The sequence below is a fragment of the Nomascus leucogenys genome, chromosome 11 (genome assembly GCF_006542625.1).
Source record: "Nomascus leucogenys isolate Asia chromosome 11, Asia_NLE_v1, whole genome shotgun sequence".
NCBI lineage: Eukaryota > Metazoa > Chordata > Mammalia > Primates > Hylobatidae > Nomascus > Nomascus leucogenys.
The window spans coordinates 21,504,216-21,520,554 of NC_044391.1; the positions used below are offsets into that span (position 1 = coordinate 21,504,216).

The 16,339-nt window shown below is 36.3% G+C and overlaps 1 protein-coding gene across 4 annotated transcripts in view; it reads left to right on the forward strand.

The window, feature by feature from the left end:
• Positions 1 to 16,339, forward strand: part of CDK14 (cyclin dependent kinase 14) — a 600,472-nt gene that overhangs the window by 381,382 nt on the left and 202,751 nt on the right. For all 4 annotated transcript variants that reach the window (XM_030822052.1, XM_003252399.4, XM_004089552.3 and 1 more), the window contains one exon: positions 2,303 to 2,396. In XM_030822052.1, the coding sequence (XP_030677912.1) occupies positions 2,303 to 2,396 (94 nt within the window). The remainder of the gene's footprint in view (positions 1 to 2,302; positions 2,397 to 16,339) is intronic.

The window sequence follows — 16,339 nt, forward strand, 5'->3', positions numbered from 1 at the left end:
AGTCAAGAACCAAGTCATTTCAGGGGACTTCATCTGCAGGAATGTGTAGCCATTCATGCTACTTCCCTGACACTAACATGACTTAGCCGTCTACGTATGCTAGTTTCTTACCATACTGCCCCATTCTCCAGAGTCCTGGCAGAAGTATCTAATTGGCTGTCTGTCCATACTATGGATTGGTTATTCCTGTTGGGCTAGATGCAAGCTGCAGTGGTCTGGTAGGCAAGGTCTTTTGATTTACTGGACTAACTTGCTAGGTGGGAACTGTGAGCATGGCAGGTCAAGCTGCGAAAGGATGTCGAGCATAGTAGATGGCTGATAGAGTAATCCATAAGCTCATAAGGGGAGCAATTCTGTCTGCTGAAAGATCCATGAAAGGCATCACAGAGGAGATGCATTTAAACAGGATTATAGTGGTTGAGTTGGAATTTGCTATCAAGAGCAAATAGGCAAAGAAGGAGGGTATTCTAGATAGTGAAGCAATTTGAGCCAAATGGTACAGGTTTATGCCTGGCACTCAGGTAGATCAGGTAGATCAATCAGGCTCAGCGATTTTCACTGTAGCTGCCCTGAATCATCTGAGCAGCCCATGTGGATGCCTGGACTCCAACCTAGATAAATTGAAACAGGATCTCTGGGGTTTGTGGTCAGAGATATGCAGTTTCTTAACCTTCTCCAGATGATTCTAATGCAAAGAGGATTGAGAACCACTGAATCTCTAGAGACTACAATACTTTATAAGTTTGTGAAATATAGTTGGAAAAGGATACTTGAACATGACTGTGAGGACTCTTATACATCAGGCTAAGGACTTAACTGTATTCTATAAGTAATAGCACTAGAATGCACTATTTTATGGGTTTCCACTCTTTTCTGAGCCCAGTATAGTTAAATCTATTTAGAGTTCTTTCAAGGCAGTATATGGGGGCAGGGGGAGTGGGTAGGTTATGGGATCTAGGTGTATGTCACCTAGATAGCTCATGGTGCTCATTAAAAATACTGCTTATCAAGTAACTCCATTAAAAATGGGCAAAAGACATGAACAGGCATTTCTCAAAAGAAGACATACAAGCAGCCAGGAAACATACTAAAAAATGCTCCACATCACTAATCATCAGAGAAATGCAAATCAAAACCACAATGAGATACTATCTCACACCAGTCAGAATGGTTATTATTAAAAAGTCAAAATACAACAGATGCTGGCAAGGCTACAGAGAAAAGGGAATGCTCATACACTGTTGGTGAGAATGTATAATAAATTAGTTCAGCCACCATGGAAAGCAGTTTGGAGATTTCTCAAAGAACTTAAAACAGAACTATCATACAACCCAGCAATCTCATAACTGGGTATATATCTGAAAGAAAACAAATCATTCTAAAAAAAAAAGATACATATCCTCACGTATTCACCACAGCACTATTCACATTAACAATGACATGGACTCAACCTGGGTGCCCATCAACAATGGACTAGAGAAAGAAAATGTGGTACATACATACCATGGAATACTATGCAGCCATAAAAAAGAATAAAATAGTATTGGCTGTGTGTGGTGGCTCATGCCTGTAGTCCCAGCACTTTGGGAGGCTGAGACGGGTGGAGATCGCGAGAAGTTCAGGAGATTGCGACCGTCCTGGCTAACGCAGTGAAACCCTGTCTCTACTAAAAATACAAAAAATTAGCCAGGCTCGGTGGCGGGTGCCTATAGTCCCAGCTACTCGGGAGGCTGAGACAGGAGAATGGCATGAACCCAGGGGACGGAGCTTGCAGTGAGCAGAGATCGTGCCACTGCACTCCAGCCTGGGGGACAGAGCAAGACTCCATCTCAAAAAAAAAAAAAAAAAAATGAAATAGTGTTGTTTGCAGCAACATGGATGCAGCTGGAGGCCATTATGCTAAGTGAATTAACACAGGAACAGGAAACCAAATACTACATGTTGTCATACATAAGTGGGAGCTAAACATCAGATACTCATAACATAAAAATGGCAATGATAGACACTAGAGACTACTAGAAGGAGGGGGAAGAAAGGGAGGCAAGGGTTAACAAACTATTGGGTACTATGCTCAGTACATGGGTGATGGGATCATTCATACCTCAGACCTCAGAATCACACAATATACCCATGTAACAAACCTGCACATGTACCCCTGAGTGTAGAATAAAAGTTAGAGGGGAAAAAGAAAACAGTTTACCCACCGCATCTTTTCTGTAGCAGTGGATATTCTAATTCCAGATTTAGTTTTCCTAAGCAGAATGTATTGAAGTTTTGTAACGATTCTTTCTTCTCTCTCTAGGGGAGTAGGTTGCATCTTTGTTGAAATGATCCAAGGAGTTGCTGCTTTTCCAGGAATGAAAGACATTCAGGATCAACTTGAACGAATATTTCTGGTAAGTCCTTTACAGAGTATTTCTAAGAAAAATTGGTTTCTAATTAGTCACTTAGTGACAAATTCTGCAGCAGTCTGTGGAAAAATAATTTAAAACAAAATTTGCTATCACATTTGGTTCTAACATATTTTGGACCTTTGAAAAAGCAGGAAATCAGTTAAGAATTATGTTTTTATACTACTGTACATGAATAACATGTCAAAGTAGTAAGAAGGAACAGGGCAGGAGAGGCAATATAGAGAAAGTAATGGGTTAAAAACAAAGGTTCTGACAGAATAATTCCAAATAATTAATATAGTTACTCCCTCCCCATCATGTAGGTGGAGCTTAACTCCCCCGTCCCCCTTGACTGTGAGCTTTGATAACTTTCTTCCATAAAGCAGAGCATGGAGAGTGGGAAGATGGTGACTTTACAATAGAGACACCAGTTAAACAGTACTTCCGTCAGGTTTTCAAGGGTATCATCATCAAAGATAAGTCATGTTAGTGGGCTGTACCTTTGATATGATGTGTTGATAATGACACCTCACCTCTGTGGTCTTCCTCCCCAAACCATAGCCTCAGTTAAATCATAAAAAATATATCACACAGGCCAAAACTGACAGACATTCTACAAAATACATAACTGGTAGTCTTCAAAACTGTCAAGGTCATCAAAAACAAGGAAAGTTTGAGAAACTGTCATAAATCACAGGAGGCTGGGGAGACACGACAAGTCAATGTAATGTGGTCTCCTGGATGAAATACTAGAAAGGAAAAACATTATTAAGTATGTTGTTAATATCAATGTACCAATGTGAATTTCTTAGCTGTGACAGTTGTACCATATTATGTAAGATTTTAATTAGAGAGAGAAACTGGGCGAGGGGTATACATGAGCTCTCTGTATTATGTTTTGTAACTTTTTTGTAAATCTAAAACTATTCTAAAATTAAAAGCTTATTTAAACTTTTGAAAATGTGCAAAATGTAAGTGTTCTGGAGCCAGACTATCTGGGCTTATCACCCTTCTCTGTCACGTTTTAGCCATGGGACTTTAAACAAGGGGCTTATTAGTTCTCTGCGCTTTGGTTTTCTCATGGGTGAAATGAGGGATAATAATAGCACCTTCTTCATAAGTGGCTTTGAAGAATAATTGACTAATATATAAAGTTCTTTTAGGACTCTGCTTGGCATATAGTAAATACTTTACATATATATAAATCGTTGTTATTTTAATTACATCATTTTATGCCAAATATTCAGTAGAACTTCCAGTAGAGCTAATATTCATATAAACCTGTAATTTAAAACATGAAATCAGAGTTAGACAAATTAAGTAAGTGCAACATTTAAATATCGCTATCATATTAAGAATAAAATCTGCAGTAGAACGTAGTGATACAAACTGAGGCTCCATCACTATTGTATTCCCTTAATATCAGCAATAAAATGGTAAGAAAAGAAGACTGGAAACTAGGAAATTAAAGCACATGTAATTCCTGTATGCAGTAGCCTATATCCCTGTGAGTCGCTGTGTGCTAACAACAAATGGACAATCAGCAAAGTCCCTAACATAGAAACCATCCTCAAAGTGTTGTCCTGTTGGTTTTATTCTTTCAGAAACCATCTGTATCCACTTCCTTTCAATTTTATTTTATTCAATATCTATAAATTCCCACACACAAATGTTAACATGATTATAAAAATAGTGTATCTTTATAATGGAAAATTCCTACAGTGTCAAAATGAAAAAAGGCTGGAAAATCACCCTTTGTCCTACTACCCAGAGAAAACCACATCTAGTATTTGGACATGTATCTTCTATAGAGTTTTTCTATATGTATTTGAAAAGATTGAATCATATCTTGTATATTCTTTTGGAATCAGCTATTTCCACTAAACAATTTGTAATTAACACCTTTCAATGAAAAATAAATTCAGAAACCTATCATCATTCTTAATGACTGGGGAGTGTTTCATTTTATGGATGAGACATTATTTACTTAACCAGCCCCATATTGATAGCTTGTTTTCAGTTTTTCACTATAATAAAATGCTGCCAGAAACATTCATTGCACAATCATCCTGTTAGTTAAGAATAATTATTAGAATAAGAAGTCCTTATTTCAATAAAATTTAATTTTTATAGATGTAGACTATTTGTTCATATCCATCCCTTCATTTAAACTCATGAAACCTACTCCCAAGAAATCTCTTACTCACTTTATTGAGATTGTACTGAGTCTATAGAAATAATACAAAATTGTACTTTCCTATCCAAGTTTAAATTATTCAATTTTATGGCTGTTAGCATAAATGTACAGTTTTTATAAACATGTTTGGCTTTTTGTTCTACTCAAGACTTTACTTTTATTCAATTATTTTAATTAACTTTTTCACAATAACTTTCTTAAAAATATAAACTGTTCCATATATTTTGTATTGACAAAAATGGCCTAGAGGGAACTTTAATGGGCTGTAGTTTATATAAATTTTTATGCAAAGACATATCTCCAAATATTTATCATTTTTATTTATATAAAGCTCATGTATAATGATAATAGTATCACTAAATTATATTCTGATAATAATTTTCTAAACTTTAGATTCCACTTTTCAGCTTCTGCTAGCTGTTGAACAATAATTATGTAACTTGTCAAATTACTGATTTATGGTAGAATTATTACTGTACTGTATTTGAAAGCAGAAAACTTTAAAAAGGGAATTGTACTGAAAAGAAATACCTCAACTTATATGTTACTTTAGGTTGAATTATAAAGGAAAAGAAATTGTTACATAATTGAGATATATTATACAGCAACAGAACAAAAAGGTGAGTTTCATAAAAGCATAATTTATTGACATAGCTTAGTCAAAGCTTTCATTTGAAATCTTTGTTTAACAGAAGTAATTTCCATTGGGTAATATCTTGTTGGATTACTTCTTGTATGAAATTTTTGCTATTATTTTTTAATTTTATGGCATTAGTTTCCCAATGTTATGGGTATGCAGAGACCTTTGAGCTATGACTAGGCTTTTAATAAGTCAGAGAAATAAATCATTTTAAATTTCCCATGGGATTATTGATACACTAAACTACATTGCTATTGTTAGAGCACAGAGACCCTCAAATGCAGATAAGCATCGTGATTTATGGCAATAATTCTTTCATTTACTGTAGTTATTTTACATGTCTAATGCCTCTTACAATAAAATGTCCTTTGATAATCAGGAAATGAAGATCATCATCTATATAAAGTTACTGCTGTAGAATTAAATGTTATGTTTTGCCCTGAAGAATTAGATGAAGCCAGATAAAGAGAAATCTAAAGAATTCTTTTGACATTAAATGTTATCATCTTAAATATTTTATTTTCTCCACTGAATTGTTTAAATTTGCAAATGTTAGCTGTATTATCACACAAGTAGACTCTCTCAAGACTGGTGTGATCCTCGGAGGAGGAAATTTTATAAACCTAGTATGGTTAAATCACTGAGAAAAAAATGCTTTTCCTCTGTGACCTTTTATGTCTAATCTTGGGAGGAATGACTGCTAAATAGTGATTAGATCCACTTTAACAGGCCTATAGTATAAACTGCCAGAGACTCTTTTCTGAAGTGGCAATTGTATATCTGGCCTCTGGTAAAGCATTGCCAAGGAGATAATCAACTTTGAAAAGTCATGAAACATGGGATTATTTGGTTTGTTTTGTGTTTTAATACAAGGATTAAGTTCATTCATTTGCCTGTGAACTGTACATAGAAAGGTGGTTAATAACTTTGAAGCACAAAATTAATAGCTTGTTACCCAAGACAGCTAATATAATTAGCTCCCACACACTGAGTCTTTATAAAATAGGTGAAAGGAAATAAAGATCAGTTAGTAAAAGTCTTTATGTTTTTCTTTCTAAGGTTCTTTTTTCCCTATTCTCTTTTTTTCTTCCTTTGGTTGAAGGGAGCAGTTCACAATTTTAACAAGTTCAGTGAATTCATTTCTGGAACATAATAACCATGTTCATATATATAAGGTGAGCTGGGATATGCTACAATCTGAAATTTCACTGTTAAATCATTTTCCTTGACATTGTGATACTTACATGCAAGGAAGGAAGGAAGATGATGGAATTTTAATGAATTATATTCAAGACATTTTGAATTGGCAGGTAAATAGGCACCTAATTCTCCAAGCAGTAACTCTGCTCTTAGGTAGAAAGAGTATTTATTTTCACTTCTTTAGCATTACCCAGTTTTTGATGTGGCATGGTGTATTCTGTTCACCTCTATCAGTTGCAAAATAAGCAGCAAATGCATTCATCCAGGTGAATATATATTCAGAGTGACAAAATCACAACTAATAAAACATTTGTATTCTAAACATATTATTCTGAATTGAAAAAGAAGGGTACTTGTACAACCCTGGGAATATGTGTCTCTCTCACTTCAAAACAGCTGAACAAATGGCAGGGAATGCTTGCACAGCTGTCTGAAACCTTTGGCAGATGCTTCTGGGTCTCTGTGGCTCATGGCCCATTGTGTAACAGTCATGACAAAGGAGCTGGCGTGATTCTGCTTATCAGATCTGTTCTTTTTCTCTCTGTCTTTGAATGTTGATAACCCTGACAAATCACGCCTTTCCTTGTCTCCTGGGTCTCCTGGCTTACAATGAAATTTCATCCACTGATTGTTAAACTATTGTACATTATTTGACTGGTACAATTGTTAAAATAGTCCTCTTCATCAATATATGCCATTCAGAATTTAAGTGTGTGTGTGTGAGTGAGTGTGTGTGTGTGTGTGTGTGTAATGAGCCACATGCAACTTTGAAAGCTACTATAGTACTTAGTGTGGCTTTTGAGTTGGATTATTCCTTAAGCTGCTGTGCTTTGCATTAAACTGACTGTGGAGATATAGTTTGCAGATTCAGTTCCTGTCCTTGTTTCCTCCACATGGCTCTGATTCCAGGGTCTTTAGAACTGGAACCATAATCCTGCAGCTTCACGATTGGTTAGGGAAGCCTTGTAGAATGTAAGGGAAAGCTGATATCACCTCCTTGACAGTTATTACCATTCAAGTGGATGTATTATAACAGCCACATGGTTAGGATGGAATATTGCTATCACAGATTTGTATCATCATTACCATTACTGGATTCGCTTTAGGTCATTTCTGCCATACTACTTCAGCAGTTACTGTGTAGCACTAGGTACAATGAAGACATAAAATAATTATGTGTCATGGTGTCAGCCTGTAGTAATGACCATGAGAATCAAGGCAGGTGGGCAAGGCATACTTTAGGAATGGAATCATGAATAATTGCTGAGCAATTGATCAGCAGATGTGAGACCCAGCAATAATAGTGGATTCTGTATTAGTTAAAATACTGAACTCTAAGAGTTAAATGTTGTGCTCTAATCCAAGGTTTTTGTTTTCTACCCTCCCCCTCACCCACTACCCCCCAGCAAGCCACCTTTTCAAATTGGACAGTAGTTTCTGCATCTGTAAAGGAGGAAGTTAAACTAAGTGATTTCAATATTGTCTTGTAGCTCTAACCATTTTTTATTTTTTTAAATGCTTGATGTTACTGTATTATGTATTAGTTATGGGTGTTTAAAGAAAAATTGCTAAGAAAATTTTTATTAAGCACTAAAGAAAGTATAAGATTTGAAGTGAAAATAAAAGGGAAAAGGAGACATCAGGCAGTGGTATAGGAGTGGGTGGAAGGTGAGGTTGAATGTTCAAGGCTGCACTTTGATAGTTTAGTATTTTTAAATCTCATTTTATCCATAATGTAATAAAACAGTATAACAGGAGAGTAATGTTAAGAGCATTTTAACAAAAATAATACAGTACAGTGTGGTAGTATGTGCCTATGGTCCCAGCTACTTGGAGAGTTGAGGTGGGAGGATCACTTAGCCCAGAAGTTCAAGGCTGCAGTGAGCTATGATTGTGCCACTGCACTCCAGCCCGTGTGACAGAGTGAGACCCCGTCTCTAGAAAAGAAAAATACAATGTGGATAAAATGATAAATTCAACTGTATAAAGACTGGCAGAAGTAGAGAATTAAACAACACCTGTTGGGGTGAAGAATATTGAAAATATTAAGCTACAATTTTTAAATCAGTTTTAGAAAAACAAATAGGGACAATAGATTATAATACTCTACCTCCCACCCTGGAACAAGTACCTCTTAATTTGTACTTGTTTCCTTCAAGCTTCATCTATAGGCATAGTCATTTACATGGTGAAAAATCTTTTTCAGAGAATCAACTGTATATAAGTAAAAGAAAAGTATGAGAAAAAAATCACCACTGAGATATAACCAACATTAAACATCTTTGTATTCCCTTTTGTAGATTTTCACAATTGAGTTCATAATAAATTTATGGTTTTGTGTTTAGCTTCTCTTTAACAGGAAATAGCCATTTCCAATCCATTAATACATAATTGAAAATGTTATTTTAATTATACTATAATATCTTACAAATGTGCCCAAATGGAGAAACTCAGACATTTCTCTATTACTAGATAATTTGCTTACAGTTTTTATGCTACGGTAAGCATTGCATATTTTTACCACATTTAATTATTCATTCAGCAAGATTATTAGGCACTTTATGTGACAGTCACTGTGACTATGGTGGTAAACCAACAAACATAGCCCCTACTTGCTTCAAAAATATGGTCAGCTGAGCTACATTTGAATAGCTTCCAGGAAACCAGGTCAGAAAGATGTTGCAACACTACTGTTACACATCTTGGATATAAATGATGAGAAAAAGAGTCAAAGATAACTTAAAAGTTTCAAATTTGGGGAACTACGTGATCAGCGATGTCACTGAAAATAATGGGAACATTGAAAAGGAGTACCACTGGAGGGAGAGGAAGAAGAGAGCTCAAGGTACTGGACTTTATGTGATAGCGGGTGACCTCAGATGGACATGTGCGGTTTATAACTCATACACAACAAAATCAGGGAGATGCATGGGAATCAAGGAGCCATTCACCCAAAAGAGACGATCTTGGCTCCCACATCATATTAGTTCTTGAATCATGAGAAGGTAGAGGGAAATGCAGTGGACCACTGCCTACCCTGTAGGGGATGTTCATGTTTTGGGGGATTGGAGGGTTAGATCAGGGGAGAAATCAGTACTGTGACACAAATCAAGGGAAGGGTGACTAGAAGAGAAATGAAGGGTAAGGACAGAAAAAAAAATCACTCCCTGGAGCAAGATAATCCTTCAGCTCAGGTCTGTTCAGCAGGTAGGGGTGGTCGGTTATGAAGCCAGATTCCCTTCCTTGCTTGTTCCCAGCATGTTCTGCACACTGCTCATGTAGTTTGTGGCACACTGTATGTGCCTAGTAAATGCTTTTAGCCCAGAGGAAAAGAAAGATTTCCTGCCCCAAAAGTGCAAGAGTCAACACAGAAAACATATGTTGGTTTATGAAGAAAGGTTAGACTTTCCATGGTTTTTCAAAGGAGACCTGTGATTCTCCTTGATGCTTCAGTGATGCTGGAGTGAAGGTGGGTATAGCCTCAGAGGGAGGCACTAGGTTGTCCACTCTTGGCTCTGCTTCTATTAAGATTTTGCATGTGAAACAGATCCCACTGCTGAAAGAAAGGTTGAAAAACCCTGGACTAATAACATCTTAAGGTCCTCCCTGGTCAATAGTTCTATGAAAAAAAAAAGTCTATGTGGAAGAAAAGTGTTCAGAAGAGATCCAGTGAAAATGAAGATGCTGGAAAAATAAACATTGAGTGGTTCATGTGTGGAGACATTAGATGGATGTTCTAATAAAGAAAGTTCCATGCTTCTAAGCGAATAGAAATGTTGGTAGCAAACTTCAGTAAGGTCATTTGTCTTACATGAAAGCTAAGACAGTGGGATATCCATCTATAGAATAGCTAATCACATTACTGCTTAAAAAGAAACTTCTATTAAAAGACAACCTGTTTGTGACCCAGAGATTTGAATTAACTCACATAGTGAAAAAACTTTTTTTACTTCAGTGTTTTTGCATTGCAGTACCACAAACTTTCTATAAAATGGAAAATGAGAACACTTAAATCATTCATTTTCTAAGTTATTCATTTATTCAACAGATATTTATTATGTGCTTACTCTAGGCTAAATAATCTTTTCATGGTTTGAGGAGACCGCAGTATACAAAATAACATTCCTGCTCTCGTAGAACTGATATTCCTGTAAGGAAAGATAAGACAGTGAGAAAATAAATATATAAATATATAATGTGTTTCTTAAGTGCTATTCTGAGAGATGCCATTTTACATACCATGTTCTGGGGAGTTTTCTCTCAGAGGTGATACTTGTTCACTGAGGTTTGTAAGGGCACCAAACTCACAAATAACAGGGATCAGAGCATTTGAGGCAGAGGGAGTAGCAACTTGGGTGGGTTTAATGATCATAGTATTAAATGAGAATTCTCATGCCTGCATATGTTAAATTAAGGATCATTCTCCCATGTATTGAAGTCATCCTTTATATGAAGCATTTTCTTACTTGGGAAATGCTTGCTTTGTGTGGAACATTAAATTTCTGTATATGTTACAATTCAGGCATTAGATTGAGTGAATTCACAGAGTTTGAAGTACAACTGAATATGTATTCCAAGTAGGAATTATGCTGGGGCTAGGGATTTGGGCTTTCTGAGTCAGTTCACCATGAGAGTTAGTATAGATAGAAGAAAATGGAAATGTTTCTGTTTTGGAGAGTAGATGATAGTTCTGGAGAAGGGAGGAAGAATGTCCAGAGGATGAAGAGACCCAGAGAGTGCTTTTTTAGAAGAATTTCAAGAAGAAACTATGTATCAGCTGCATCAAATACTCAGAAAGCTGAGACAGGCCGCTGGTTGGTAACTTTTGAGTGCTGAATATGTGAAGCCAGGTTACAATGGATTTAAAGGGTGAGTGGGTGGTGAAGAATTGGGAAACACTGAGCCTGTAGACAACTTTGAGAATTGGGTCAATGAAGAGAATTGATGTCACCTTGAGGATATTTTTCAATCAATATTCACATATTTTATAATCTTAAGTATTTTTGAAATAATGAAAACCAGTATATTTTTAAGGTAAATGACACCAAAACTCCAAGAAGGCATACTGGATGGATCAAGGTATTGGAGCAGGCAAGAGAGGATGGGTGGAGGAGATAGTGCCTTGAAATGTGGATGAAATATTTTTCTGAAAGAAAAGAAAGAAGAAGGGGAAGGAAGGAGGGGGAGATTTCAATAAATGTTTTAGAGGAGAAAGAAGAAATTTGAAGATTTTATGATCTGCATTATTCCTACGTGAAAGGGAGTGGGGTATGGCTGGCACAGTGATGTGCATATGGAGGGCAGATGTTGAGGGAATGGATAATATTCATAATGCTGGTGAAATAATAAATGATTTGCAACTGATAGGAGGAAATAGTTGCTGACTAGATTTTTAATCTATTTTTTATCTGAGACATTATTATGGAAATAGAAATGTTGTCTTCCCAATTTCTGATTTGTGATAGTTTATTTACTTTCCTATTAACATAAGAATGCTTTTATATATTTCTACCACCTGTAAATATTTCCCAGTTTTAGGAATTTTTACCAAAGACTTTTCCGGAGGCAATGGTTTACCTCTGTGATCTGTCTTAAATGTTTTGAAAAAAATTTAACCTGATGTATTGCTGTTTAATATTACTATCTTTTTAATATACATGACTTTATTTTTAACATATATGACTGGTTGTTCTGGTTATTTTTTCTCATGTAACCACCTCAAAATCCCCTAGTTTAAATAAACAATAATCATTTTTTAATTTTCTTTTATGGTATCAGGGTCAGGAATTCAGTAAGAGCTTGGGCAGTTCTAGACTTGGGTTGCAGACACATGGTAGCTGGGCTCGACTAATCAGGGCTGGAGCAGTTGGGACTAGCCAAACATTCCTGTTTCTTTCTTCAGAGTCTTAGGGCTCTCCAAGGGCTCTTGCCATGTGGGCTGCTTTTGACTTCCTTATGTCGTGGTTGTTGGGTTCCAAGAGTGGGTGGCCCAAGAGGACCAGATGGAAACTGTGTGGTTTCTCTTAATTTAGCTTCGGAAGTCACGCAGTAACTCTCTCCTGGTCAGAGCAGTCACAAACCCTCACCCAAAGTCAAGGGAAGGGGACATAGATCCCATTTGTACATAAGAATGTCCAGAATGTTGGGGCTGTGTTTTCAAGCTGCCACACTGAACATGTAAATTTGCATTAGAGCATATCACCAAGTAGAGCTGATAAACAGCTTTGTAGGGAAAAAGCTCCAGGAAACAATTTTATCAAGTTCCTGAATTTTTTGTTTTTCCCATACTCCTTATAGCCATTATATTACTGCTTCCCATGCTAAATATAAAGCGTGAATTGTCAAGAGTGTTACTTGGTGGGTCATGAGGTCCCTCATTTGCTCACCCTTTTTGATTAACAAGTTCACAGATGTGTCAGACTGAAAAAGATGGTGAAATACTGCCATAGTGTGACACATCTGAGGCAAGTGAGGAGGTGGTGACACTTCTTAGCAGATTCCCTGAATGTTATCCATAAAGCCTGTTTTCATAATTCACATTCTGCCTTTGAGTAAAACTTTCATTTGCAGAATACTTCCCCACGTAAATCTTATTTCTCAGAACATTACATATGTTATCTCTTGAGGTGAGCAGCATCTAAGATGGCTCCTAGTGTGCCCACCGCCTGGCGTTTATGCCCTTGTGTAATGCTGTCCCCTTGAGTGTGGGCTGGACCTCGTCACTTGCTTCTAATGGATAGAATATGGCAAAAGTGATGAGATATCAATTCTGAGACTAGGTGACAAAATGATTGTTACTTCTTGCTCACTTTGGCTTCCTCTCTTACCGGCTCACTCTGAGGGAAGCCAGCTGCCATGTTACGAGTTGCTCTGAGGAGGGGCCCTCATATCAAGGAACTGATGTTTCCAGCCAATGGCCGGTGTAAACCTGAGGCTTTACCTAAGCCTTGTGAGTGAGCTTAGAAGTGGATGCCTCCCCAGAGGAGACCACAGCCATGGTTAACACCTTAATTGCCTCCTTGTGAAAGACTGAGCCAAAGGCACATAGCCAAGATTCATTGGAATTCCTGACCAAAGAAAACTGTAAGATAATAAGTGTTTGTTACTTAAACCCACTGGGTTTTGTAGTAACTTGTTGCACACCAATAATTACCTAATATAACTCTTTTATAGAGATACACTAATAGATAACTAATATATCCCATGACCAAGAAAGAGTAGATACTATTATTACTCTTATTTTATAGCAGAGAAAATTATCTTTGGAGATCATATGAACTTCCCTAAGAAGACATGTTTAGTGTGTGCCAGAACTGAGACTAAATGCCACATCTGCTTACTCTTTCGTCAGAATGCTCTGTTTTGTCTTTTTGTTTGGTTGTTTTTGCTCTGATTCTTAATCAGGAGTATGTCATAGAATGACTTAGAGATATTTGTTGAATGCACATTCTTAGACCCCACTCAGGACTTTCTGAATCAGAGTCTCAGGGGATGGGACATCCCTCTGTAGTCAAACAGATAAGCAGTCCCTGGTTGATGAGTTCCCTTAAGAACTCTACTCTAAAAGATACATGGAATTCTTTGAAATGTTAAGCATGTTTTAAGTTTCCTGGCCTTATGTGACAACCTTAAAACCTAGATAGTGTGGACATTCTATCTGGAATGTGGAAGCCATTCTTCGGTTAGACTGAGTCCTTTGTTTCTCACAGAGATACTTTTGATAGGACCTCAAGGGACCTTCCCTTATAATGAGTGTATTCATGGCTTTGTGCTACTAGTATCAGGTGACTATTATTAGAATTGCATACACAAGCAAATGAAGATTTGTAATCATCATGTCCCAGCACTGTGACTTCTTATCTTGGCTGGCCACTTGATTGACATTCTGTTTTCTACTCTGATTTTGCAACTTACCTTTTCTTATGCTTCAGAAGTCTTTACCCTCAGGGATAAATCTGTCCAGGATGTTAATCTTTTAGCGAGGCATGAGTTCATTTAAAACTTGACCTTGTATTATCTCCTGCCCAACCCCCTGCAAGAAAAAAGCCTCCTCAAAATATTATATCCTAAATTGATTTATGTCTCATTATTACATAACTTGATAAAAAGCTATGGCTGTTTGATTAAAATTTATCATAAAATAATCTACCCAAGTCATTGAAACATTTCCCTTAGAGAACAGTTTTATTCTAGGTCAAGTTAACAGATTATCTGACCTTGGAGCTGAATTTGTCCTCTATCTCATTTGTCTCTTTTGACAATGACAGTCATACATTTCCAGGTAATGTGTATGTATGGAGGCTATGGCTTTCATATTCTTACTAAAATCTCTTCGTGGGTTTAGTTGTACTGGAAGTGTTGAAAACTGTATTTTAGATGTACCATTCAATTAAATTTTTCTTAGTATAATACCTAATATAAATTCAGGCTTCTATTAATTTTGAATAACTCTAGACATGAAAATTGTCAGTGAATCTGAGTCTCTGTGTGGGAATATATTCTTCTCCAGGACAAAAGCAAATGTCAGTATTGTCATATTTTACCTTTCATGTTGGTCAATCCCTGGTAAAGACGCAAGAATAGGTTTAGAGACACATATGGTGCTATTAAACTTCTGTGCCTAAGTATCTGCAGTTTTTCTTCTTCCTCTGTCTCTAACGTCTAAATATAACCCATTTCAAAATATATGAAATATTCCCCCTCACCAGTGAATTTTTCTCTGATTTTTCAGTTGGAAATTTTCTTTCCTTCTCCTGGACCTCTTGGTCTCTTTGCCCAAACTTTCTGGTGTCTCTCTTCAGTGTCTGCCTTGCACTGCAGCTGTTTTGCTCTTATTCTCCTAATAGAGTTTAGGATTTGAGAGTAGAGGTAAGAAGATAAGGACTACTTTGTGTGGAGCAAACAGTATGTGCCCTGACGAGGCTTAGATATTGACTTGTGATGACAGAATTATTGCAGAGGCCAAGGACATTTCTTGAACTTCTCTGTGTTCCTTTTTAAATACATCTTTTGGAGAATTCTGTGGGAATGAATTTAGAACCAAAGTTTAAAAAATTAAAGATGGTTTTCCTTCATTCATTTGTTTGTTTAAATATAGATGCAAATTCATGCTTTTTGTTAGTTTCTCTTGTTGCAGTTCTTTGTTCTAATAATACCTAAATCACTAATGGCAGGTAACATTTAACATTCAGATGCAGAGTTCATTTTCTTGAAGCTCAAGAGAACAAATTACTATCAATTTGCTCTAAGTAAAATTTGATATTAAAAATGTTTCATGTTCGCCAAATAGAAAGTAAACAGCTGAGAGGTGTTAATAAAACCTTTTTGGGAGAATAATATTAGGTTCTTTTCTTGGCTGTCATATTATTCATAATAAAATGAAATATTGCTTATCTCTCATATAGAATAGTGATATATGCACATTTAATTTGATTATTGACTCTTGGGATGTGATTCAAGTCATTCAGTAGTTGTGAGTGTCTTTGATAAGCCTGGCAGTGGGCTTCAGTGAACTTCTATTTTGAAGAAGTTTGACAAAATTTTTATTGAATGTTCTTTCTACTGCTTAGTACTGGGAATGCCACTCTGAGGATATTATGAAGATAAAATAATAAAGGAACTAAAATTGATTTTCAATTCCTTACTACTTTTCTACCTTATACCAAAAATCTTTTTTAGGCATAAATAATCAGATAGTGCATAGAGTGGCTCATCTCATTATTTTGATCTTCCTAATATACCATGATGTCAAATTAGATGTGAAATGGAAAAGGATTAACTTGAATGACATTTTAACCACCTTTCTAGCAAAAAATATTTCAGATGAATATAATGTGTTTTTTGTTTATCTTTCCAAATGTTAAGCTAATTTTTACAAGCAATAAAATGTGCTATTATATGAGAAATCTC